Source organism: Daldinia loculata (genome assembly GCF_022478755.1).
Source record: "Daldinia loculata strain CBS 113971 unplaced genomic scaffold F4817scaffold_1, whole genome shotgun sequence".
Classification (NCBI taxonomy): Eukaryota; Fungi; Ascomycota; class Sordariomycetes; order Xylariales; family Hypoxylaceae; genus Daldinia; species Daldinia loculata.
This window is the reverse complement of record NW_026054855.1, coordinates 1,198,260-1,220,734: the sequence shown is the minus strand read 5'-3', so window position 1 is coordinate 1,220,734 and position 22,475 is coordinate 1,198,260. Positions and strand designations below refer to the sequence as shown.

General features: G+C 46.4%; 8 protein-coding genes across 8 annotated transcripts; 5 read left to right on the top strand and 3 right to left on the bottom strand.

Moving 5' to 3' along the window:
- Positions 1-469: 469 nt before the first annotated feature.
- F4817DRAFT_11213 (adenylate kinase-domain-containing protein) lies at positions 470-2,024 on the bottom strand. The gene is made up of 4 exons (XM_049297492.1): positions 1,540-2,024; positions 1,404-1,456; positions 1,183-1,337; positions 470-1,059 (listed from the first exon to the last, which is right to left on the bottom strand). The coding sequence occupies exons 1-4, from the start codon at positions 1,679-1,681 to the stop codon at positions 606-608; spliced, it is 804 nt and encodes a 267-aa protein (XP_049164073.1). The 5' UTR covers positions 1,682-2,024; the 3' UTR covers positions 470-605.
- Positions 2,025-2,874: 850 nt separating this feature from the next.
- F4817DRAFT_11197 (maintenance of mitochondrial structure and function-domain-containing protein) lies at positions 2,875-4,507 on the top strand. Its single transcript, XM_049297490.1, has 3 exons — positions 2,875-3,351; positions 3,426-3,697; positions 3,753-4,507. Exons 1-3 carry the CDS (start codon positions 3,168-3,170, stop codon positions 4,338-4,340), a joined length of 1,044 nt encoding a protein of 347 aa, XP_049164072.1. The 5' UTR covers positions 2,875-3,167; the 3' UTR covers positions 4,341-4,507.
- A 74-nt stretch (positions 4,508-4,581) lies between these two features.
- F4817DRAFT_322989 (uncharacterized protein) lies at positions 4,582-5,594 on the bottom strand. Its single transcript, XM_049301470.1, has one exon. It carries the CDS (start codon positions 5,386-5,388, stop codon positions 4,675-4,677), a length of 714 nt encoding a protein of 237 aa, XP_049164071.1. The 5' UTR covers positions 5,389-5,594; the 3' UTR covers positions 4,582-4,674.
- Positions 5,595-8,417: 2,823 nt separating this feature from the next.
- F4817DRAFT_322987 (uncharacterized protein) lies at positions 8,418-11,517 on the top strand. The gene is made up of 3 exons (XM_049301469.1): positions 8,418-9,899; positions 10,040-10,311; positions 10,364-11,517. Exons 1-3 carry the CDS (start codon positions 8,896-8,898, stop codon positions 11,149-11,151), a joined length of 2,064 nt encoding a protein of 687 aa, XP_049164070.1. The 5' UTR covers positions 8,418-8,895; the 3' UTR covers positions 11,152-11,517.
- Positions 11,518-12,068: 551 nt separating this feature from the next.
- On the top strand, positions 12,069-13,137 carry F4817DRAFT_322985 (uncharacterized protein). Its single transcript, XM_049301468.1, has 4 exons — positions 12,069-12,283; positions 12,364-12,395; positions 12,467-12,548; positions 12,610-13,137. Exons 1-4 carry the CDS (start codon positions 12,188-12,190, stop codon positions 12,634-12,636), a joined length of 237 nt encoding a protein of 78 aa, XP_049164069.1. The 5' UTR covers positions 12,069-12,187; the 3' UTR covers positions 12,637-13,137.
- Positions 13,138-13,410: 273 nt separating this feature from the next.
- On the top strand, positions 13,411-16,119 carry F4817DRAFT_322984 (uncharacterized protein). Its single transcript, XM_049301467.1, has 5 exons — positions 13,411-13,995; positions 14,053-14,080; positions 14,178-14,706; positions 14,759-15,180; positions 15,264-16,119. The coding sequence occupies exons 1-5, from the start codon at positions 13,802-13,804 to the stop codon at positions 15,468-15,470; spliced, it is 1,380 nt and encodes a 459-aa protein (XP_049164068.1). The 5' UTR covers positions 13,411-13,801; the 3' UTR covers positions 15,471-16,119.
- A 277-nt stretch (positions 16,120-16,396) lies between these two features.
- F4817DRAFT_322983 (peptidase family M1-domain-containing protein) lies at positions 16,397-19,771 on the bottom strand. The gene is made up of 2 exons (XM_049301466.1): positions 17,329-19,771; positions 16,397-17,227 (listed from the first exon to the last, which is right to left on the bottom strand). The coding sequence occupies exons 1-2, from the start codon at positions 19,371-19,373 to the stop codon at positions 16,609-16,611; spliced, it is 2,664 nt and encodes an 887-aa protein (XP_049164067.1). The 5' UTR covers positions 19,374-19,771; the 3' UTR covers positions 16,397-16,608.
- Positions 19,772-20,456: 685 nt separating this feature from the next.
- On the top strand, positions 20,457-22,456 carry F4817DRAFT_322980 (anaphase-promoting complex, subunit 10-domain-containing protein). Its single transcript, XM_049301465.1, has 3 exons — positions 20,457-20,923; positions 21,237-21,501; positions 21,555-22,456. The coding sequence occupies exons 1-3, from the start codon at positions 20,683-20,685 to the stop codon at positions 22,111-22,113; spliced, it is 1,065 nt and encodes a 354-aa protein (XP_049164066.1). The 5' UTR covers positions 20,457-20,682; the 3' UTR covers positions 22,114-22,456.
- The last annotated feature ends 19 nt before the right edge of the window (positions 22,457-22,475 follow it).

Below are 22,475 nucleotides of genomic sequence, written 5' to 3'. Positions count from 1 at the left end.
TTACTACATGTATCTCTAGGTAATTATACTATTTACGTTACTCTCAAGCTGAGCTTTGACATTTATAGTCTTATTAAAAAGTGTAACTAAGCTATTAGTTATTATCTTCAATTGGCAGTTAGTCATCCAACCTTACCCCGTTGAAGCTAAAGCTCAATATTACCTTCTCTGGAGTATGAATAGTCGTCAGTTCTGAAAAATAGCTATTGTTCAACATAGAATAGGAAGAGATATTACGTTGAAAAATCATCGTGTTTTCTATCTACAGGCTGAACCGAAGTTTAGTGCTAACATTCAGGGAGACACAGGATTCAGGGCCTTTCAAAAGGCTTAATTCATGATGCCATGGTACATGCAAGTCGTATGATACAAGTCGCGCGTTATTTCCATAGGTACTCCTTTCATCCCATCATTACTCCTTAGGCGCCCTGGGCTCCAGATACCCCTTCCCACTACATCACATTCCAATAATGACGCCTTCCTAGATGACCGCCTGACGCCTCATGTTGGAAACTCCTATATCCATGCCCGCGTCTCACCTCCTAGATCCAAATCTTAGGAAACCAGGATGAGAGCGGAAGGCAAAGACAAGAGTAGCCGCTGGCTTATTGGCCAGTCAGCCTGCTCAAGATACCACCGCTCTTAGGGCTCTTGTTCTCGTCGAAAATCTTCAACAGGCTGATCCAAACTTGGCCAGGTTCTTGGCTGGCGTCAACGCCCTTCCAGATACCAGTGTTCTTATAGTATCCGACAACTGGGGAGGTCTGTAAGTGGTAGGTAACCAGACGCTTCTTCAGCGCATCGGCGTTGTCGTCAGATCGCTGGATTAGAGGCTCGCCGGTGATATCGTCCGTCATAGGTACCTTCGGGGGGTTGAAGGTGCTGTGATAACTTCGACCGGAGGCGGGGTGGACTAGACGACCGGTAATACGCGCAACCAGGAGAGCGTCGTCGATTTGTAACTCAACGGCGTGCTGTAGCTTCTGGTTCTTTTCGGCAAGCATCTTGTCGAGCGATTCGGCTTGAGCGACAGTGCGGGGGAAACCGTCAAGGATGAAGCTAGGACAAGGTTAGTCGAGTTCAACGTTGGAATTCGATACGTCGTTCTGGCTACAAGCCAAAAAAAAAGGAAAAAAAAAAAAAAAAAAACCATTGCTACAAAAGCGCGAAAAAAGAACATACCCTCCCTTGCACTCCTTATTGTTGTCAAGTTCTTCCCTGATCATGCCAATGACGATCTCATCGCTGACCAAACCACCGGCGTCCATGATCTTCTTCGCTTCCTTTCCAAGAGGCGTCTTCTTGGCGACCTGGGATCGGAGCATGTCGCCGGTAGCCTTTTTACGGCTGTTAGTAATTCACATCCGCATGAAAATAGCGCTTTAGAACGTGTCGGCGCTTACTAAATGGCAACACGAGAACTTCTCCTTGATCTTGGGCGCCTGCGTTCCCTTTCCTGAAAGTTGTCAAGTCGCAGTTAGCGCAACGCTCAACTAAGACCAATACCTCGGCCTAAATGATTTTCTTCTAATAACATACCAGCTCCAGGAGGACCCATGAGGATCATGCGCACGCTCTCATTACTTTCGCCGGATTGGCGCTGTTCTAGACGTCGTACGCGGTCTTCTAAGCCGGACACAACGTCCTGCAACCGCTTCATCTCATTGTCGATAATACCCATTTTAAACAACTCAAACGAATCAATTGAGCCAGACCAAGGCTAGGTAAGGGAAAGGCGACGGGTCAAGTCACAAAAGAATGAGTGAGTAATATAATAAAAAAAAGGAAAGGGAGCAACGGAAATTCCGGTAGGGAAGATAAAGAAGAGCGTAGTAAGTTGAAGGTTGGCAGAGAAGGTTGCCAGGTGTTAGAAGCTGGAATTTCGGTGGTGCTCGTGCAGCGTGCAGCGAGGTCGGGGAGTCGGGAATCGGGATATTCTTTTTTTTTTTTTTTTCGAGAATTATAACTCGAAGACGGAATGGCCACCTCTACTTTTTTAATTTTTCGGGACAAGGAACAGATTTGCCACGTTCAATTGCGACTTGCTAAAGGGGACTAAAGGAAAAAACGCTCACCGTCCCCGTCCCCGTACTGGAAGTTTATCGGTACCTAGACTGGAGCTCGGGGCAATTGGGGCTCCCCAGTGGCTGAAAGGGACAACTGAACAACAACCGCTACAGCCTAGGCATAGAAGGACCCATACCCATGGATGGCAGTAAAGAGTGGAGACATCTTGTTGCTTTTTAGCGGCATGCGGCCAGTAATCTGCCTGTAATTCTTAGCTTACCGCACCGAGGTAGCTTGAGGTAGCTTCACCGTCTTACCCGTTTAGGTTAAGCTCTGGCTTGGCGCTTGCTTGGGGTTCGGCTATTTTTCTACGGACCTAAGTGAAAGTCGGATTACTATTCTTTTCTCCGTTGGACCGCCGAGGTTGACGATATTTGAGATTCTCTTAGACTTAGATGTAGTTGATGAAATTGAACATTATATTCCTTGTTATGACTTTCCTGTTACCTTGGTAATCGTTCTACACCTATATTCCGTTCAGGATGTTGCATCCAAACGGCTTTCACGGTGGTAAAATAAACAACGACCAGCACTGACTCGTGATCTTCCAAGTACTCGGCCAAATGGATACCAAGGCTCGCTCGTCCTTAGTTGTCAAAACATGATACATACAGAATTTACCTCAGTCAGCCGGAAGGATTCGCTAGTCTAATTATTCATATGACCCTCCCTGCTTAGTAGCAAACAGATGCTGTTGGCATTGCTCTGTTAACATTGCTCTGTTAAAACGTTGAAAGCATTACAGAAAGGTTCCAGAGTAAGACCCACTAGCCGCACAGTAAAAGAACAAGCCACATCTCCTTCAGCCACGTTATGTTTATGTAATTCTTACCTAGATTGAATCTCTCTTAAACTTTTAAGAGTGGACATAAGCAACCTATTACATCAGCCTTGTCAGTGGGGGTCTGTGCATAACATATTCCGCACTAACCCCAATCAAGAGCTGAGCTTGCCGGGATTTCGTGCGAAGGCAGCCTCACATACGACAGCCTTTCTATCTGTTTATCAACTTCCATCAAGCTCGTTTATCTTGAGTAACCAAGCTTCCTTATTCCATTCTATTTCTCAATTTCCCTATTCCCCTATTCCCCTTCCTCAAGATGCCTGCCACGACCGCCGAGACGCTTTCTTTTGTCAACAAAAATGTTACAGTTGCCCCTCTCGTCCTCCTCTCCGTCGTAGACCACTTTAATCGGGTAGCAAAGGGCACGCGGAAGCGAGTCGTCGGTGTGCTGTTGGGTCAGAACGATGGAAAGAATGTACGGGTATCAAACAGCTTTGCAGGTTAGTCGCATTATTATCTACTCTTTACTATGTTGCCTACGTCAGCGCCACTAAACTTGATTCGCTTTATATAGTTCCGTTCGAGGAGGACAGCGATGATCCGTCCGTTTGGTTCTTAGATCACAACTATGTCGAGAACATGAACGACATGTTCAAGAAGGTCAACGCCCGAGAGAAGTTAATAGGCTGGTACCACTCAGGACCTAAGCTGCGCGCATCCGACCTTCAGATCAACGAACTCTTCAAGAGATATACGCCAAACCCGCTACTAGTCATCATCGACGTCCAACCTAAGGAGTCTGGCGTTCCGACAGATGCGTACTTTGCGGTAGAGGAGATTAAGGACGTAAGTAGTTCCGTACTAACGCCATATATTAAATGCTAAATATAAGGATGAATAGGACGGCACAACCACATCCAAGACCTTCGTACATACACCTTCCACCATCGAGGCCGAGGAAGCGGAAGAGATCGGTGTCGAGCACCTGCTCCGGGATATTCGTGACGTAGCCATCGGTACTCTATCGACGCGGATCACAAACCAGCTGCAATCGTTACAAGGACTACACCTCCGATTGCGCGACATTCAAGCATACCTTCAGAAAGTTCAGGACGGCAAATTACCAGTGAACCATGCAGTCTTAGGAAACCTCCAAGATATCTTCAACCTCCTACCTAACCTATCGACACCCAAGCCCGGTGTGGAAGGAAAGAGCGGTAACGTGGGTGAACTATCTTATGCGATGAGCGTCAAGACGAACGACCAGCTCCTTGCCATCTACCTGAGCAGCTTAATCCGCGCCATCACGGCTTTCCACGACTTAATCGAGAACAAGATTCAGAACCGACAACAACAGGAAGAGAAGGAGGCGAAGGAGGAAGCTGCCGCGACGGCAGGAAAAGACGATAAGGAGAAGAAGGAGAACGGCGTTAATGGCGTCGGGGGTGAGACTACGGAGAAGAGTAGCGACAAGGAAAAGAAGAAATAGTAGAGCTTTTATGAGTAGACGGAATACCAAATTACTGCAACCCCTGTACATTAATCCTCTTTGGACGAGGGCTGATTTCGAGGTTGGGGATACCTCATGCATGCAAATCTATAGAGTTCTGACCAGGGGCTGATCCCTGACGAGGGCATCATTTTATCTCTTAAGTCTTCCTCATGGGTGATGGTTATTTACTGGTGTTTATACACTATCACATTATAGCCCTGTATAAGTTCTTTCCAGGGGTAGAATACTCGTCACTTCATTCATCATTCATCATATCATATTGTAGACAACCCATTTCCCTCCAACATACACACCTACCTCCTCCTCCCCCTCAAACATCCGCCACCAAACCCGCAGCCTCCTCCCTCCCAACAACCCTCTCATCCACATACCCGCCAAGCACAGCACTCCACCTCTCAGCCAGCACGCACGCCAGCAAGTGCTTGCAGCACGGCACCCCGGCGATCCCGCTCCCTTCCGTACCGTCGAGGCTCAGGGCTCCGAATTGCCATTCGAGCGCCTCGTCGTCGTCTTTCCTGGTCTGCTGGGCTGTGGAGGGTGTAGAGCCGATGTCGTAGCGGTCCTCGCCCCGCGGAAACGCGGCGAAGGCAAAGGCGGCGCAGCTGCAGTTCCAGGCGGAGGGGCGCACGACGTACCGCGGGCCGGGGGCGGAGGCGGAGGCGGTGTCGCGCCGGGGGTGTTGGGGTTGTGCGGAGCGGACTATGTAGAAGGGGTGGTGGGTTGGTGGTTGCCCCTTTTTTTCTTCGGGTGCTGCAGATGGTGTTGTTGTGTCTCCCTGGGAATGAGGCGGTGCGATTATGATGCGCGTTGCGAGATGTCTGTCTAGTAGGTCTAGGGCTGGTAGGAGAGTTAATGGGTATAGCGCGTATAGAGTGGTGAGGAGTGGGCGGTGCGCCGGCGGGATGAGCTTCAGCGGGTTCCCGCCTCCTGTGATGGGTTGGGGGGTAGGGGGGGTAGGGATTGAGTTTAGGCTTTCTATTAGGGATGTTAGGAATTGTCGTGGTGTTGGTACTTGTGAGGACATTATTTCTTTGCTGGTAGGTCGGGATGTCTACCTGATTATGGTATGGGGGTGGGATGTGATTGAGTTGTTAGTTATGTGAATATGTACAGTATGTTACTGTATTATAAACTGTGGAGTAGTTGAGTGAAAGGAAGCAGTGTATTTGAATATGCGTCCAATTACTTGCCAGGTCAGTTATCTGTTTAATGTTTCTATTAACAGTTTTTATATTGTAGGTGAGATCATGGTTTCCTCCCGAAGAGGTGATATTTCTGTAAGAGAGAGCGGGATTACTAAGTTGAAAGGACTAGTCTCATTCTTCAGCACTCAAATTCCCCTTTTTCTTAAATAGCAATTATTAATTCCAAATTTTCATATTCTACACCCTAATCATCAGTAGTATACTAGAAATATTTCCGAGATAGCTGCTGTAGGTATCTAAGCTTGTTAGACGCAGGTTGGCAATCATAATGACCTCCTCCATCAGTCGCTTCTAGTAAAATTCTAACTTACTCACATGGCGTCCGATAGGGCTGCCTAGAAGGAGTGAATATACCTATCCTTTCTCTATAGTATGCCAGCTGTTGTTCCGAAGGGTACCGTAAAGTGGGCGAGAATGGAAAGCTCCAGATCTTCAACGCCAATGGTCAACAAATGAAGTTCGTCGATAATCTGCAACAGGCCAATATTTCCGATGATTCCAGAGGTCAGCGGGAGTAAGACCTGAAACTACTGAACGATGATCTTTTATGATTATTATCCACCGCTTTTATAAAGCATTCGCTGTTCCTTTGCAAAGGCTAACTGGCTTTGGCAAAGTTCTTTAAAAAGAAAAGAAAATAGAAAAAAATGAGGCGTCGATTTAGAGGGACTATATTTAGTCGTATTGATATAACTAGAAATAAATTAATAAAAAAAGGGGGGTTGATTTTTCAATTTGGAAACCTTTTTAAACCCTCGTGAAATTAAACTGGCTTAAACCAAGCCTATGCATTTATATTTTCTTTATATTAAGCGTTTAAATGTAAACAACCCAGCTCATCTTTTTTATATATCTCCAATCTATTGTTCTTGTCATATACTTATCTTATGAATAAATGATTTTATGTTTAAGCAATGTATAATTCACCCAGGTTTATACAGTCCATACAAACGCATTATTGAGCTTTAGGACTTGGGCCACCAGATCGGAAAATGATATCATCGCTTAACATGTCGTCAGTTCTTGAACCCGGATGTTACCTATTTATTTAAATAGCATCTGTTAACTTACATACTATTCCTAAAGTGATGTATCTAAAGCGCTTTTAAAGTCTTGATTTGCTAATATAAGTGGAGTGTACGGGCGTCACGCTGGCACCTGAGGGCATAGTTCTCGACAGACTATGTAGATCAGTAAAATTCATGAACTCTCATTAGCTACCACAGAGAAAAAGGAGATTGTCTTTAGAATAGGGATTAGGAATATCAAAGAAATAGGTAGGTGCAATAGGGCCTAGGGAAAGAATAAGATCATATGGTTCAGATCTTTGTAGCCTACGACCTTAGGCTTGCTAACTTCTTACACTATGTCCTCAAGTGCGAGGGAGATACAGGTACATATTCCACTTATATTGACAAATTAAGACTTTGAAAAGACTCAAACTTGCCACTTTAAGAATGGTGCAAAAGTCTCAACAAATCAGATGTAAGTGGATAATGTACCGTGTCTCCCTCGCACTTAAGGACATATCAATCCCGTTAACAGGAAATTAAAGCGGTAAACTCGGTGCGAGGACGCGTCAGCGGGCGGCAGAGCCTCATAATGTATTGTGTACCCGGTGGCGACATGGGCGGGTGAGTGCCCCTATTCCTTGGCGTAAAGCCGGCTGAAAGGTTGACCGGGGTAGAAAGATAAGACTATTACGAGGTAGGGCAAGAAGCATTGAATTGAATATATACATGCTAAGGGTATCCTTTGTTCTAGATGTAGCGCCTAGAACCCTAATAGTCTCTACTAGACAACCAACTACCACAGGAATAATTCTATAACATTAACATTAGGTACATATGTTAGGTAGATATTCCTTCTCCATCGATCTACTTAATTGACGTAGGTAGATTATTTCAACAGCCTCTTTGCCAGCCTATTAGCAAGTTCTTGCATTAAAATGTGTTCACTTAACCTAGCTCGTACATCACATACCTTCAGGGTTATTTCTTTTGGCTTGTGGTATTGTGTAATGTGCATGCATTACTATACTTCTCAATTTTTCTAAGTATCTCCTTTACACGGGTTTTGTCGTCTTGGGGTTTCCAAGTTCCCATGCTTCTTTGAATGAGGCGGCCCTGTAGAGAACTTCTATCACTCAAATTCCTAGCAATCTGTGTGTTCGAAGAGCTTCTCTCAGCGCTAATATCCATTTAGCTACCGGTAAAATTCACTACTATGACAGAATGAAGGTACTGCAGAACACTTACGTCCTATCGTTGCTTCGAGTATCCGGCAGATGCGCAGCAGGCATTGTAAAATAATGAAAGAAGAGCCTTATAAGTATAATGACAAATACAGCTATAGTCTTAGGTGCAGTGAATAAAGCCGTCAGAGCAGGCAAAGAAGAGCCCAGTTGATTTATATGGCTTGATAAGAAATCACTCTCGATCTCTTGCCGTTTGACCTACGTCCTTTGCCGCGGGAAAATAGCATTCGCTTTGAGATGCATGCGAAAAAGTCAAACTATTTACGTAGTAGTGTATAGAGAGGTCTATCTTAAAAATCATTTCTTATCAATCGTAATAAGGTTGAACTCTAAGTCTAGATGTACACTTAAAGCGGTCCTAAGCTCAGAGAAACAGTCCCCAGGGAAATCCCCCCCAGTTGAAAAAGAGATCGAGTTACTTGGTGTGAGAAGCATGGCATATCTGGCAAAGCCTTTGAAGCATGTACAATGGGAATCCTAGGTTAAGTATGGAATGGGGTCCCGTTTTCTTCAGAAATCATTATACACACTTACACATTGACGGCTTATGGGCACTGAACTCAGGAGAATGCTCCTGAAACCATCCCATTGGTTGATGAAGGCTGACCCAGGGTGAAAAAAACCAAACTGTTTTGTTTGAACCAAAGAGATCGCTGGGCATCCGCGACCGAAATGAGCGCAGCGCCACAGACACGAACATAATATTTAAAAAAGCCTTTTCGTTGACCGTCAAATCGCTACCGTTGCAGAAGTGAGTCAGATGAGATTAGCTGCTACCTCATGCAGAAGCCATCACATATAGCAGCGTAGGATTGGTTGAGAAATGAATAGTTCAGTTGGGTTTGACTGAACCAATGGCGTGATGCCATCGTTGCAACCTCATTTTCGCATGAAATAAACCGACAAATTCATCGGATACTATAATCGGAATGTTGCACCCAATAGTCTCAAGATATATATATATTTGTACTGAGATTTCGGTGTGTTTTCAACGCGATCAGCCCAAGCCAAATGAACTATTATTACATACTATAAGAACAAGAACAAGAGCAAAGAGCAAAGGGTAGACATGCCTTGGTCAATCAGCAGTTCCCACAAAACCCATAATGTTGCTGAAGATCTTTCTTCGACTGGAACTATGTCGAACTCCGATTCAAAGTCATACAATTCGACATTCTCTAGGCGACATCGCCATAAAGCTTCCTATTCTACACATTACACATCTCCCCTACATTCAGCACCCCCGAGCCCAGTGCTACATCCAGCAGCGAAGGTGGTGAATAAAGTTGACCCCCAGTACGCCGCCCTCCTTGGCATTGAATCAGATGCGCTTTATAATACTGTCAACGTTCAAACTAATAGCAATCCGTTTAACTATCCTTCTTCTCTGGAGGCCTTACTACCCAGCAAGAACGACAACATCACACCTTGTCAAAACCAACGGATGTCAATGTCAAACAAGCCATCGATTACGGGCCATAGCCTAGATCTAGATATACTCGATAAGTCATTCGCCGGCTCGTCAAGCGCAGATGCATCCAGTCCCCACGGGAGTTTTGATAGTACGGATAAGGACTCGGAAGATGAAGATATAGACCTTGAGAAAGCAGCGGATGATGCTTTGTCGCAATGGTTTGGTATAAGTCTTCGTCGACTTGTACGGCCCATTCGTGTCATTTATGCCTTCGAACAGGTCAAATGGCAGTGCGCCAGTATACTACGAGATGAAGGACATTGCGTGCAGGACGATGAAGCTAATGAAGATATCGGAGTCCGCACCATTCCAGGCGACCCCTATGATGCTGGGGAGAGTAGCAGGTCCACCCGTGCTATCCGACCTCTGACTGGCACGTCTACCGTTTCTCCATCTGGTGGATCGATCCCGACAGACGGGAGAACATCTCAGTCTGGCTCTTCTCCACAGAATAGTCTAAGTGTTAAAGGGAAGAATAAGGGGTATCGGATTTGGGGGGAACTTAGCTGCCCTTATAGGAAGCGCAACCCCATCAGGTTCAATATTCGCGACTATGAGAAATGCGCCAATAAGCCATTTCCCAATATGTCGGAGTTGAAGTGAGTTCTATCTCTCATCATGCCAATATTCCTTTCGAAACTATAAACACCATATCCAGTACGAAGCCGACGGATTGAAAGACGGGAGCGGATCTGTTGTATGTCGCATCAGAAAATTGTAGAGACCTAACATCCAGTAGGAAGCACCTCACATCGGCCCACTTCAAAGATAGATGCACTCGGTGCCAGAAAGAGTTTTCGTTGAGTTCTGAACTAATGATGCATTATCGACGATGCCCTCATGCACCTGGATCGCCATCGCGAATGGGCACCCAAAACTCCGACCCCGAAAATGGGTTTGGAGAAACGGTCGACTCGCAATTGAGGAGTAGGGGAGCCAATCAAAATATTAAAGAATGGGCGCACTTGTGGAATGCTTTATTCCCAGAGGATGAAAACATACCTGACCATAGTATTACCCGTCCCCTTTCTACTCGTGCCGTTGCCAAGCTAACTCGAAATAGGTTTCGATCCTGTTGTAGAAGATTACGAAGTATATGATCAGTACGAGTACACCAAATGGAATATTGCCCAGGATATCAGCGTGCTTCTCGCACAGGAATTACCCTACCCGATCGTAGATCTGGAGAAACTTTCTGGGATGATCATGAATTCAGTTCAAGGAAGGATAGAGGCAATTCTGGCACGGCCAAAAGCCTTCCGCCAACCCCGACAAAGCTCCCCGGGCTACACGGATCCCGAAATACAGATGGCCGAATCACCAGAGAGCGGATTTGTTGATATTCCGGCGGAAAATGTGACGGGTAATTCTTCTTCTGAATCCGATTGCCTACTGAGTATGCTCGGCACGCCGGGGTATTCCTCGCCAGATGGGGGTATGGGTGAAGCGAATGGCGAACAGCAGTATGAATACGATTCTCAAAACATCGACTTCTCGTCAGCACATCTGAATACACAGCCAATGGCTTATATGCCCGACTATATGCCAAATAGCGGGACCGAGTCTCCGAATTTTGCTTCATTCGATTTTGGGGCGCCGGAGGCATATAATAATGCCTCCATCTCAGCATATGGTTCCAATCATTTGCTTCAAGAGGATCAAAATTATGATCAGAACGCTTTAGCTCTCACGGGCGCGGTGCCTCTTAGTAATACTCACCCATCTAGTTTCTCCAATGGCTTCAACTTAACCGACTGGGGCTTCAATGGTAATTGTCAATCTCGCACGGACGACATAGGTGACTTACACATGGGGTTGGATCCCTCTAGGAATCAAACAGGCAGCACATAATTGTGTGAAGATATAGGTGAAGATATAGGGGTGGTCAGGGAATCATTTTCATTTTCATGTCATTCGTTTTGCGGTCAAATCCAGCTGGTTGTATGAATAGGTTTAAGAAGTAACCTAGGTATTTCAAACGGTGCTATTTTTTTTGCTGTTATTCTTTACAATTTAGTGTAGCTTTATACACTACGCTTAGTGAACAAGTGTGGTGTTACAGAGCCAATTACAGGGTATCTTCTTATTATGTAATCTAGTCTCACGGACCATATAAAGGTCTTAAGATCATCTCATCTTACTGATCAGGAGCATAAGCAACTTCAACCTCAGTTTATCTTTCAGTTAGCCGCTATACAGTCAATTCTAGTTTTTCAGCCTCAGTTATCGTTTCTACCTTATTGCCTTATATTCAGCGTTCATTGATCAGTTGAGTTCTTATCTCAAAGTCAGAGTATAATGCCATCATCAGCAGCTTAGAGTCTCTCACGAGAATCTGACTGTTAAAGTGATAAGCCATACTTTGCAGGAGTCTCTATTTCCTGTTCATTAGATGTACAAAGCCAAGATTTGATATATTTACCTTAATAAATTATAATATTTATATTCAGGGTTATTTGGGAATTATATATATTATTATTAAAAATAGCTCTTCATTCGATTGATATAGCAATTATACTTGATGTAAGTGTTTTGAGTCTTTAGGTATTATACCAACTTAAATTCATTAATAATTGATGTTGACAATAGCACGTGATAATGCTGTCGGATATGCCCCATGTTCCTGTGTGGAAGCTGCAAGTCAATTCAAGGGCGGGTAGCTGGCCCAAGCTCTTTCGGGGGTACGTACCTCAGTACTTATACGTATGTACCTCTAACGTGCGTACTTCGTACAGCTGTCAGTCAATGCCGATTGGTGGGGCTTTATTAAGCTGCCATCTTCAAAATCAACAAGTCGAGTTTACAATCCATTGTTTAAACGCCTTTGGTCTAACAAGCAAGGCATGACAACATCTTAACTCGTCTTCCTCATTTAATATAATCCAAAATGGCTCCTGGGCAGAAGATGTACCCGAGGGCGACGGTGAAGAAGATTGTGAAAGCGCATTCAAACTGCAACGTTAGCAAGAACGTCGATGTCATGGTAAGGCTAGCAGCTTGCTCTACTTTTACTATCTTGGCCCGCGTTCACGACGCGTTCTAATTAGATGCACATCACTATAGATATTCCTCGACTACGTGCTCTTCATGCAAACGTACGGTTTGACCCCCCCTCTTTGACTTTGCAAATTCGTTTTCATTGAAATATTGACCGTATAAATTATAGACTCATGAAGGAGGCGGCTATTGACGGAAAACAAGCTGGCGAAAGAGGGATAAGTGCTAGGAGCGTGAAGAAAGCTACTGCGGTAAGTTTTTAACGCGATTTCTTCGTAGGGGCGAAGCATAGAATTACTGATACGCTTAAAGGATACCCTGGCCAAGTTTAAGGGATGAAATAGAACGAGCTTACCAAGCATCGTCGGAACTATGGTGGCCAGCCTTGATATACATATCATGAGCCAACCAATGAGCATGTTTAGCGTATTCCGAGCCTAGACATAGTTGAAGTGTGTCCTTTGGTTCTTGTCTCACCTCGATCAAGCGCGCCTTGCGCGAGGTAACGAGTGGGTGGATACATCAGGCTTCTCCGGATCGGACTCGGTGGAAGTCGCTGGTGGTTTTGGTATAGCGCATAGATCGCGTATGCTCAGCCTTGCTTACTGCCTAGCACACAGGTACAAGGCTTTCAAGTATGGTATTTATTGAAGACGCAACATGGCCAGATACATGGAAACCTAACTTGGTACCTAAGGATAGGGATGACTATACAGAAACGGATCAACAATAGGAGAGGCATTAACTGAATAAAATGTGAAACGTTGCGCAGTACAAACTAAACTAGGTACTAAAGATTATATGGACTAGATAGTTGTGAATTTGACCTTTTTTTTTTCACTCTATAATTCTTGGAGTTTCTTCAAGTTTCGCTGGTGGGTAAAGTAGGTACCTAACCAACGCTGCTACGTAAGGTTCAGGCTTACCCAGTTGTCAGATCGGGGCCGTTGCATGAGCCGTTGCATGAGCCGTTGCATGAGCCGTTGGATTAGGGGAGAGCGTTAGAGGGCGTTGGGCCCTGAATCAAGGGCGGGTCTAGGGTAAGCAGCTAACGGTAACCCTGGTTAAAAAATTCCGATCTCGAGCTTTGGACCCAAAACTCGCACTTGCAGAAAAATAACATCCACTTTCAAACCAAACCCAAAGGACCAAGGACCCAAGACTAGGACCAACCAAGTCCAACCAAGTCCAACCAAAAACTGCACCAACTGCATCATTTCTTCAAACTCGCCCTATCTTACCACAAACCACAACCTCACAAACCTCACAACTTCGCAACTTCGCAACCTCACCTAGTTACCTTACCTAGAACCATAATCTCCAAAAAAGAAAAAAAAATTTCACTCTAGAATATATTTGCGCAAGAACTTGCATCCCTCTTCTTTTTTTCCCCCCCACCAACCTTGAATCCTACATTTCGCCAAGTTGAGCAAACAAGCTCCCCCCCAAAAATATCCCACCTACCCAATCCGCCGAGCACACGACCAAATCATCACCCTTAGTTATGCCTTCTTCTGCCGTTCAGAACCCTCTCGTTCAGACCGAGTCCAAGTCTGCAAAGAAGAAGAAGGCTAAGGCTGAGCGAACCGAGTCTCCAGCCCCGTCTGCTCTGTCCGTGCCCGAGAAGGCTGGCTCCGTCGCTGGTCAAGAAGGTCAGGATGATAGCTCCGAAAGCCCTTACGTCCGTGAGCTTCAGAAGTCAGTGTGACATCGTCGCTTTCTAGCGCTCTACTTCTCACTAACTTGTTTTACTAGGAACATCCGTAACCTAAACAAAAAGATTGTAAGTTCTTTAATGCACATGTCTCCCCCCTCCCTCCTCCCCCCCCCTCATCACTTACTGCTTGGTGGAGCTTGCATCTGACTATATCACCCTTCAGTCCAATTCTGCCAAGACCGATATCATAATCGACCAGCACAAAGACAAATCACTAGATGAACTTGTCAATGCTAGAATCATCAACGCCGACCAGCGCACCCAGCGGCTGAAGAAGCCCCAACTGGAATCTCAACTTGCCCAGCTCGAGGAACAACTTGCCCAGTATAAGAAAGTGGACGAGGAATACCGAACTCGCATCGCAGCCGAGAAGGCTAGCTTAGAGAAGTCCTTGACAGAGGGATTCGAGAAGGAGAAGGCCGATGCGATTAGCGAGATTAAGGAGCAAGCCGCAGCCGACTCTAAGAAGACCCAGCATGATAGTTTGCTGGTACTGTCGCAGTTCCTTCGACTGGCCGCCGCTCGAAGAACAGAGGAGGCAGATGCTGGCCTGGACGAGAACATGGCGCTCGAGGGTGTTCTCCTTAACGTCTATTCGGGAGACGAGAATGCTGTTTCTACTATGATTAAGCTTATCGAAGGCTCCGAAGAAAAGACCACCAGTGTTAGCGGAGACGAGCTTCAGACTACATGTTCGTGTATTCGATATACCTCCTTCTCCTGTTATTACTGACATTCTCCCAGTCGCCCAAGTTAAGGCTGTGTCCGCGGCTCATGCTACTCTGTTTGCTGCTGAGGTAGCCGCTGAATCTACAGAAGCTTCTGTCGAGACCACTAATGGAACTGACCCAACTGTTGCCCATGCCGGTCTTACTGAGATCGACAGTACTGGAGCTACGGCCCCGTTAACTAACGGTCACACCGAGTCTACACCGACATCGGCACCTGGTGTCCCTGAGAATGCAGACGTCGGTGATGATGCTGCTAACGCCGCCGCCGAGTCTCAATGGGATGCTAACAACGACCTGAGCGCCTCCATTTCCCAGGAAGAGTGGGTTAAGGTCCCTCGAGATCCTACCGAAACGGAGACCGGTCTAACGGCAACCCCCGCATCGACGGGCAATGTCCAATCCTGGGCCGACGAACAGCCCGAGAACCCACCGGAGGTTAGTGAATAGACGATTACTTACCATACCTTTAAAATGTTTCAAGGAGGTGTTCTGGTCTAGCGTTACTAACTATTATTTAGTCTCGCGCCCCCGCGGAAGCGAACGACGGATTTCACCAAGTTCAGCGCAACCGACCACGAGGTGATCGCGAAGGAGGCTGGAGAGGACGTGGCCGAGGCGACTACCGCGGTGGCTGGCGAGGACACGGAGAGGGACGAGGACGCGGTCGTGGTCGCGGCCGCGGCGGGATGGGACGTGGTGGAAGACCACGAACTGAAGAGTCGTAGAGGATTCAGTCTCGTGCCGGTGCCCGTCGATTTTATTGCCGCATCTCTCGGGATCGGCTCCTGGCTCGACAGTCATGGCGCTGATCTACCTCGTTCTCACTCGACCGTATCTAGACTCTGCCCGTCTGGTTGTACAGGAATAATTTCGATATAAAAAACATTAGCATTCGGTGCCCGCGCATGTATTCATGAGGAGGATAATTGTAAAGCAAAAAAAGGGATTGGTGGGCTGTCCAAATGCGTTTGGATCGGCCCTCTGACTTTATAAAAAGGGAAACAACAGGGTGGGCACAAACTGGCGTCGGCTTTCTTCCCGCACCGCGCATCGGGTTGGTGGGGGACAGGATTCCTTGTTTGTCTGTACCAAAAGTTCGTTGGCATTTACGAGACGCGAAAAAAGAAGTCGGTTGGCGTAAATGGTTAATGAGACCAAGATTATGAGGATACATGCTTTGCTTGCTTGCTTTGTGTTTGCCTGTAATGTTGCGTGTGACCGCGTATAATGATTATATGATGCGAGAGGCTCTAGACTTATATTATAGAGACCTCGGGAAGAAAGGGGCTCGAGTTGGCTGGCGTTAGACGTTTTGCCACAAGAGTTAGAGTTCTCTGCTATAATAGTAATTCGAGAAGCCTATGTTGATAATAATAATGATAATGATGTGTTTGGCTTCGAAGTTTTTACGAACGAGGAGAAAGCTCATTAACTTATTTATCTCCTGTTCAGCTACCTCCAACTATTTTTATATATAACTAAGTCAAACTAAAGAAGAGGAGAATATCATATTCTTGACTCAGTGCTATCTTACTTATTCCCTATGGGGGGGCATGGAGGCTAGTTAGGACGGTCACGACTTTTTAGATTTGCCCAAAGGAGAATGTAGTCTGCAATTAGGTACTAGCAAGACTACCTAAGTTTGACGATGAGCTGTCATGTCGCACAACTGGTACTACGAAAATCTCAACTCTCATGTAGGTAGGCTAGGATCAATATGGAATTGCACAATATGTGTTAATTTTTATTTACTATTCTTTTGTATGGCTTGTAGCTTTGATATAATGCTCAATGCTGCAACTCACGCAGGAGTTTTCACGAGTTTCATAGATATACCGACGACACCTTGGACAAAAGCTCTCTCTACTGGAGATAACCATTGGCGCCTAACCATTCCTTGATGACCTGAGCATCTCTCTCGCGGTAGGCGGCTCGGCCACGGATGGAGTCCTTGACTTGCTCCAAGGTTCGGTCAAAGGCGCTTGTGTCCTTGTCCTTGAAAAAGGTGTCAATTTCGTCGATGTACTTGGCATCGGTGAACTTCGAAAGTGTGAGCTTGACGAAGCGGTCAAGAACGACCGGATTCGCCATCTTGGTTGTTAACTTCTCCCAATTGTCCTGTATGTACTTCCACTGGATTGGACGGGCAACTGAATTAGTCGCCAAGGTGCTACCAATGGTATGCATGTCCCCTGAAGGTACTGATTCGGACGGAGGGGCTGGTGGGGATAAGTCGCTGTTGAAGGGCAGGACGCTGTTAGAAATGAGGTCAGGGTCACGAACGTGACCTAGCGATGCAAGGCAGGCCAATTTTCCATCAAAAGATGCTCCGGTGAACCACTCTTTCTTGAGAGCCTTCACTGCCTTTGCTGGCTCGGTCTTCACACCGGCACGGTAGACTACGGTCCTCAAGTTCGGGTGGGGTAGAGGGGTTCCCTTATCGGCCCAAGCCTCGAATAATGACTTGGCCTTTTCGACGACTCTGAACCGTTTATTAGCTGGTGAAACGGAGTGTATGTGAAACATAGCGTAGTCTTAATCATAGGGAAATGAGGTATATAATCTTGTAACAGGGCAACTTACTGTGGATGGCCGTTTGCTGCGGCGCTAAGCAAAAGTCTCTTTCGCAGCAAACTCCTGAGATAGTCTTCGCCTTCTGGAAATTCCCAACCAATCTCCTCTACTGCGCTGCTAATAAGCTTTAGAGTAAACTGCTCGAGGCCGCGTTTGATAACTTCGTCGTCGCCGAAAATAGTCTTAACTAGCCCGAGGGAGTCTAGAACTTGAGCCCAGACAAGTTGATTTGTCTCACCCCTGAAGCCTTCGAGGAAAGAGAGAAGAGCAGGTGTGGTGCCGTAGCCGGAGAAGGCCAAGTCAGCCGCAGAACCAATAATGGAGATCTTGTCCTCGTTACTCAAGCGATCAAGCTGCTTACTAAGCTTTGCAAGACGAGCTGGAGGGTAGTTTGTTCGGTAGAAACCGGTGGCGTTGCTATTAATCTTATAGAAGTTGTCGTCGATATCGCGAATTGTCGTGCTCTTCTCAGTGAGGGCCAAGTTCTGAATGTCCTGCTGCCCTACCTTACCTTGCAAGGCGAGCGGTACCCACCATATGGTCTGATCCTCTTCTGGCTTCACATCGCCTGTTGATAGATACCGGTTCTGCTTAATCGAGATCTGTCCGGGCTCCTCAGCAACGGTCAATACGGGATGACCAATCTTCTCTATCCAGTTACCCATAAGACCAGTGATATCGGCTCCAGAGGCCTCAGCCAGCGCCTCCCAGAGGTATTCAGATTTGGCATTACCGTAAGCATGCTTCCTTAGATACGCCCCAACTCCTTGAAGGAAAGTCTTCTCTCCGAGATGATTGACTAACATTCGTAAAGTAGAACATCCCTTGAGGTAGCTAATGGAATCAAAGACCTGGTTTACATCTAGAGCATCTCTGACTGGGACGTGAACAGGGTGAGATGCGCGCATTCCATCAAGCTGGAACGCTGATTCCATTCCCTCGTTGACAAACTGAGCCCAGACTTGCCAGTCGGGGTGGAATTCGTTGACGGCGTACCATCCCGCCCAGGTAGCAAACGACTCGTTCAACCAAAGCTCGTCCCACCAGTCCATAGTGACCAAGTTGCCGAACCATTGGTGGGCTAGTTCGTGAGCGACGACGTATGCGACACGATTCTTGAATCTAGCGTCCGAGGTCTTCTCGTCGAAAAGGACGGCCGTCGTACGATAAGTAACCAGACCCCAATTCTCCATCGCTCCGTGTGTAAACTCGTGAACGGCAAGCAAATCGGACTTTGGTAGGGGATAATCGATACCGAAGCTCTCCGAGAATAAGTCGATGGTTTTAGGGGCATGTTCCAAAGCGAATCGACCTTGCTCCTTAAGCCCTCGGGTGGTGTACACACGGACGGGGATTTGCTTTCCATTGTATCGTCGCTCGGTATGTGCTTCGACGTACTCGAAATCGCCAACGGCCCAGGCAAGAAGATATGTACTCATGACCGGGGTACGTTCGAAGGAAACTACCACAAAGCCATCCTTGGCCTTCGAAGTGTCTTTAACGGGCATGTTGGACAAGGCAACCTGATCCTCGGGGATCTCGATTTGAAAGTCGAAAGTTGCCTTTAGCCGAGGCTCGTCAAAGCAAGGGAAAGCCCGGCGGGCATCGCAGGCCTCGAATTGGGTGCTTAGCATGTAATGAAAGGTATCGTCTCTGGGTACTGAGGCCGCGGCGGGGACTGTAGGCTGGTACTTGCTCCGGTAGAAACCCGCCATATCGTTATTCAGGATTCCCTGGAATGTAATGTGGAGAGTAGCCTTTTGAGAGGCAGGAACCTCTTCAGCGAAGACGAGGGTTGCACGCTGCTTCTTTTCGTCATAGTTGAAGGTGGTAGTCTCAAGGGTCTGAGAGGACTTGGTGTGGTCGACAGTGATTTTGGCAGTGTGTAGCTTGAGCTCGATAGAGTTGATGACTATTTCCTTGATAGGTTCCGTGATCGAGACTTGGATGTCCACTGTTCCTTGGAAAGACCAGTCGTCGAACTTCAAGGAGGATATAGAGAGATCATAATGGGAGGGGACGACGGTAGAGGGAAGAATGTCTCGGTCTGCCATGATGGACGAGGGTATGATGGCTGAACAAGAGACTGGGGACGACGAAGAGAAAGAACGGCTGTTGGGTAGATGTGCTGGTATATTTATATGTAGAGGGGCAACCCCACGTTGCAGGTAGAAAGGAGAATTGGGAGAGTTGTTGTGGGGCCTAGATCTGGGTTGAGAATGATGTTGCGAATCAAGAGCTGCTAGAGCGACAGATTTGGCAGGTGTTGAAGAAGAGAATGATCGGTAGGGCGCGAGTGTCAAATGACCCCTGTCCAATGGCTTAAAAAAGCAATCAACTCGTATGACGGATATTGAGGAGATAGATGAAGATGAGTTGTTATATTGTCGTGTTGGGGTTTTGAGGAGAGATGCTGTAGGTGTTGCAGGTGTTGCAGGTGTTGCAAAAATGATAGAAGGTCTTAAGCTAGAGCGAAGCACGCTGCCCCTCAGCAACCTGTCTCTGGTGTTTGTAGCACCAAAGTTTCGGGGAACCGCAAGCCGGTACGACCGCCCAATGACATCAGCTGAAGTAAATGCCATTTTTGAAGTACTGGTATTAGTGGTTAACCTACAAGTACCCACATGCTATGAAGTACATTATGTAATATATGTACCTATATATGTACGTACATGAAGTGGGACTAGAAGGGATTGATGGATGAGAAGCAGCATTGAAGCAGACGATCCCTAAGTAGAGTTTTTACTTACCTGCGGTTTAAAACATCTCATACGTTCCAAATGATGTACCTAGTTAAGATGATAGACTAGATGCACATGGTATATCTCACAGTACGAGCACTGCATCTAGTAATTGTCCCTTTCGATGCTCGGTGGTGGCTTAAGGTGAAGCAGGTCTATGGGTAAATAGCAACTAGGTGGAAAAAAATAAAATAAAAACTGATAGCTTCATAACCTAGACAAAGGCCAGATCAAGAACTATACATGCCAGTGAAAAAGAATTAATAACCAATTAATTGATAGCAGCAGTCCTTATGTTCTACACACAAATCTACATGCTAGTGATAGAAACTCAAAATAGAAAGCCAGAAGTGTAAAAGGCGTGGTTTGATAAGATTTCTAGAGTTCGTTAGATGGATATAGCATATAAATGTATAACTTATGCGTAATGTGTAACTATTAGCGATAGAAAACAGCGCTAGTCACAAACCGAACGCACTTTGATATTCGTACCTAAGTATACAAAAACATCAATAATTTCATGTCGCCAAATTCACATTCTATAGAACCCTATTCATGGAAACCAATTTGAAAGAGTGAAGGATTGTTCATCAACCTTAGATGAACTTGTGTCTGCTTAATAATGGAGCCTCAAGACATTGGTAGCAGCGGTGGCACTGCTAGAAACCCTGCCAGCATCCGTCAACAGCAAGAAGAGTTTCGACGGCGTTTGATGCGACCAGACCGCATTTCCCGGGCATCACCAGGTTACCCCGGAGACCCGAGCCGCGCCGGAGCTGCCGAGATAACCGGCTTATATTCTGCTTTAAATGGTAGTGCAAGGCGTGACTTGCAGTGGACAATGGGCTTACAGACACCTCAAGGTCAGCTTCAATTTCACGTTTGATTTTTCCCCTTTTTTATTATTATTATCGTATCTCATTTCACCATCTTCTATTCCCTATCCACTCCTCATCATCAGGGTCCATTCCATATACACCATGGATATTCCAGGCTTCGGAAGAGAGCCTTCAGCTTCGTCCCCAGGTGGACATGGCCTGCCACAGCCGGCAGTGACCCAGGATGAGCTATGGCGCGTACTACTTCGGATTCGCGGTGAGGCCGCTATTGAAGAAGACCAAAGAAGCAACGTGTCTTCTCATATTTCGTCAATTTCATCATCTTACAATTCTGCAGCTCCTACCGAAGAAGACACCGAGCATTTTGAGGAAGATGAAGGCGAAGACGACGAGGGTCATGATATCGAGGGCATCGAGGGGGACGAGATAGAGCAAGAAGAATTGGACGAAGAAGATGAAGGCCATAACGAAGACGCCGCATTTGACGCGTCCCTAGTCGGTTTGAAAGAAATCAGCAACCTAGCTAGTTTTACGGTCAGCAGCTACAAACCCGGCTGTGGCGTCAAGCAACTTCGGGATGACGATGTCAACCAATTCTGGCAGTAAGCATTCACCTGCTTCTGCACGCTGATTCCATTAACATAGTACTATCTAGGTCCGATGGGCCACAACCTCATCGATTAAATATTCATTTCATCAAGCGCGTAGAGATACGCAAGCTTAGACTCTACCTAGATTACGAGCTTGATGAAAGTTATACGCCTACTAAGCTTCAAATCACCGCCGGCTTCAGCCCCAACATGACCATTCCGTACACCATAATGGAATTCAACCAGCCTAAAGGCTGGGTCGACGTACCCATCGAAGGAGCTGGTGGCGGACATGATGGTAACTCGCTGTGCTGCTGGTTTATTCGAGTGACCATCCTCGAAAATCACCAGAACGGAAAGGATACGCACATACGCGGAGTGGAAGTCTACGCGTTGGACGATAGCGCAGATACTGCGGAGAACAACCCCGTGGAGGATATGGTCGAAGCGATCGATGACTACCGCGATAGAATGGCGGCAATGAACATCCACGACCACGACGAAGAGGCGATATCAAAGCTCGCCGCAGACAAGCGAGATCGAAAAGCGAAGTCCAAGAAGTATACTCCTGGAGATGGTGGATTGAGTATTCCCGACTTCATGAGAGAGCCGGAAATTCGTTGAAGGTTTTTGGAGGGCGAGCTGTGTTTAACAGGATCGCATATTGAAGCACTAAGGCGTTCTGGAATATTGGTTGATCACTTACGATACCCTATGGCTACTATGGCCACTCATTTCATTAAAGGAAAGCATGCGTCCCACGTTAATTCAATCATGTCGAGATGGCCTACCACTAGGTGATCTTATTAGAAAGTATATGTATAAGGTATTTATTTATGTCATCATATTATTTAGGTCTTAGTTCCGACAAGGTAAAATAGAACCCCGGTTCTCAGATACCTTAGGTACATATGTAGGTATCCACTTAGGACGGGATTACCCGCATGCCATGATTTCAGAACCTCCCCTCATCTCCACTTCTTTTC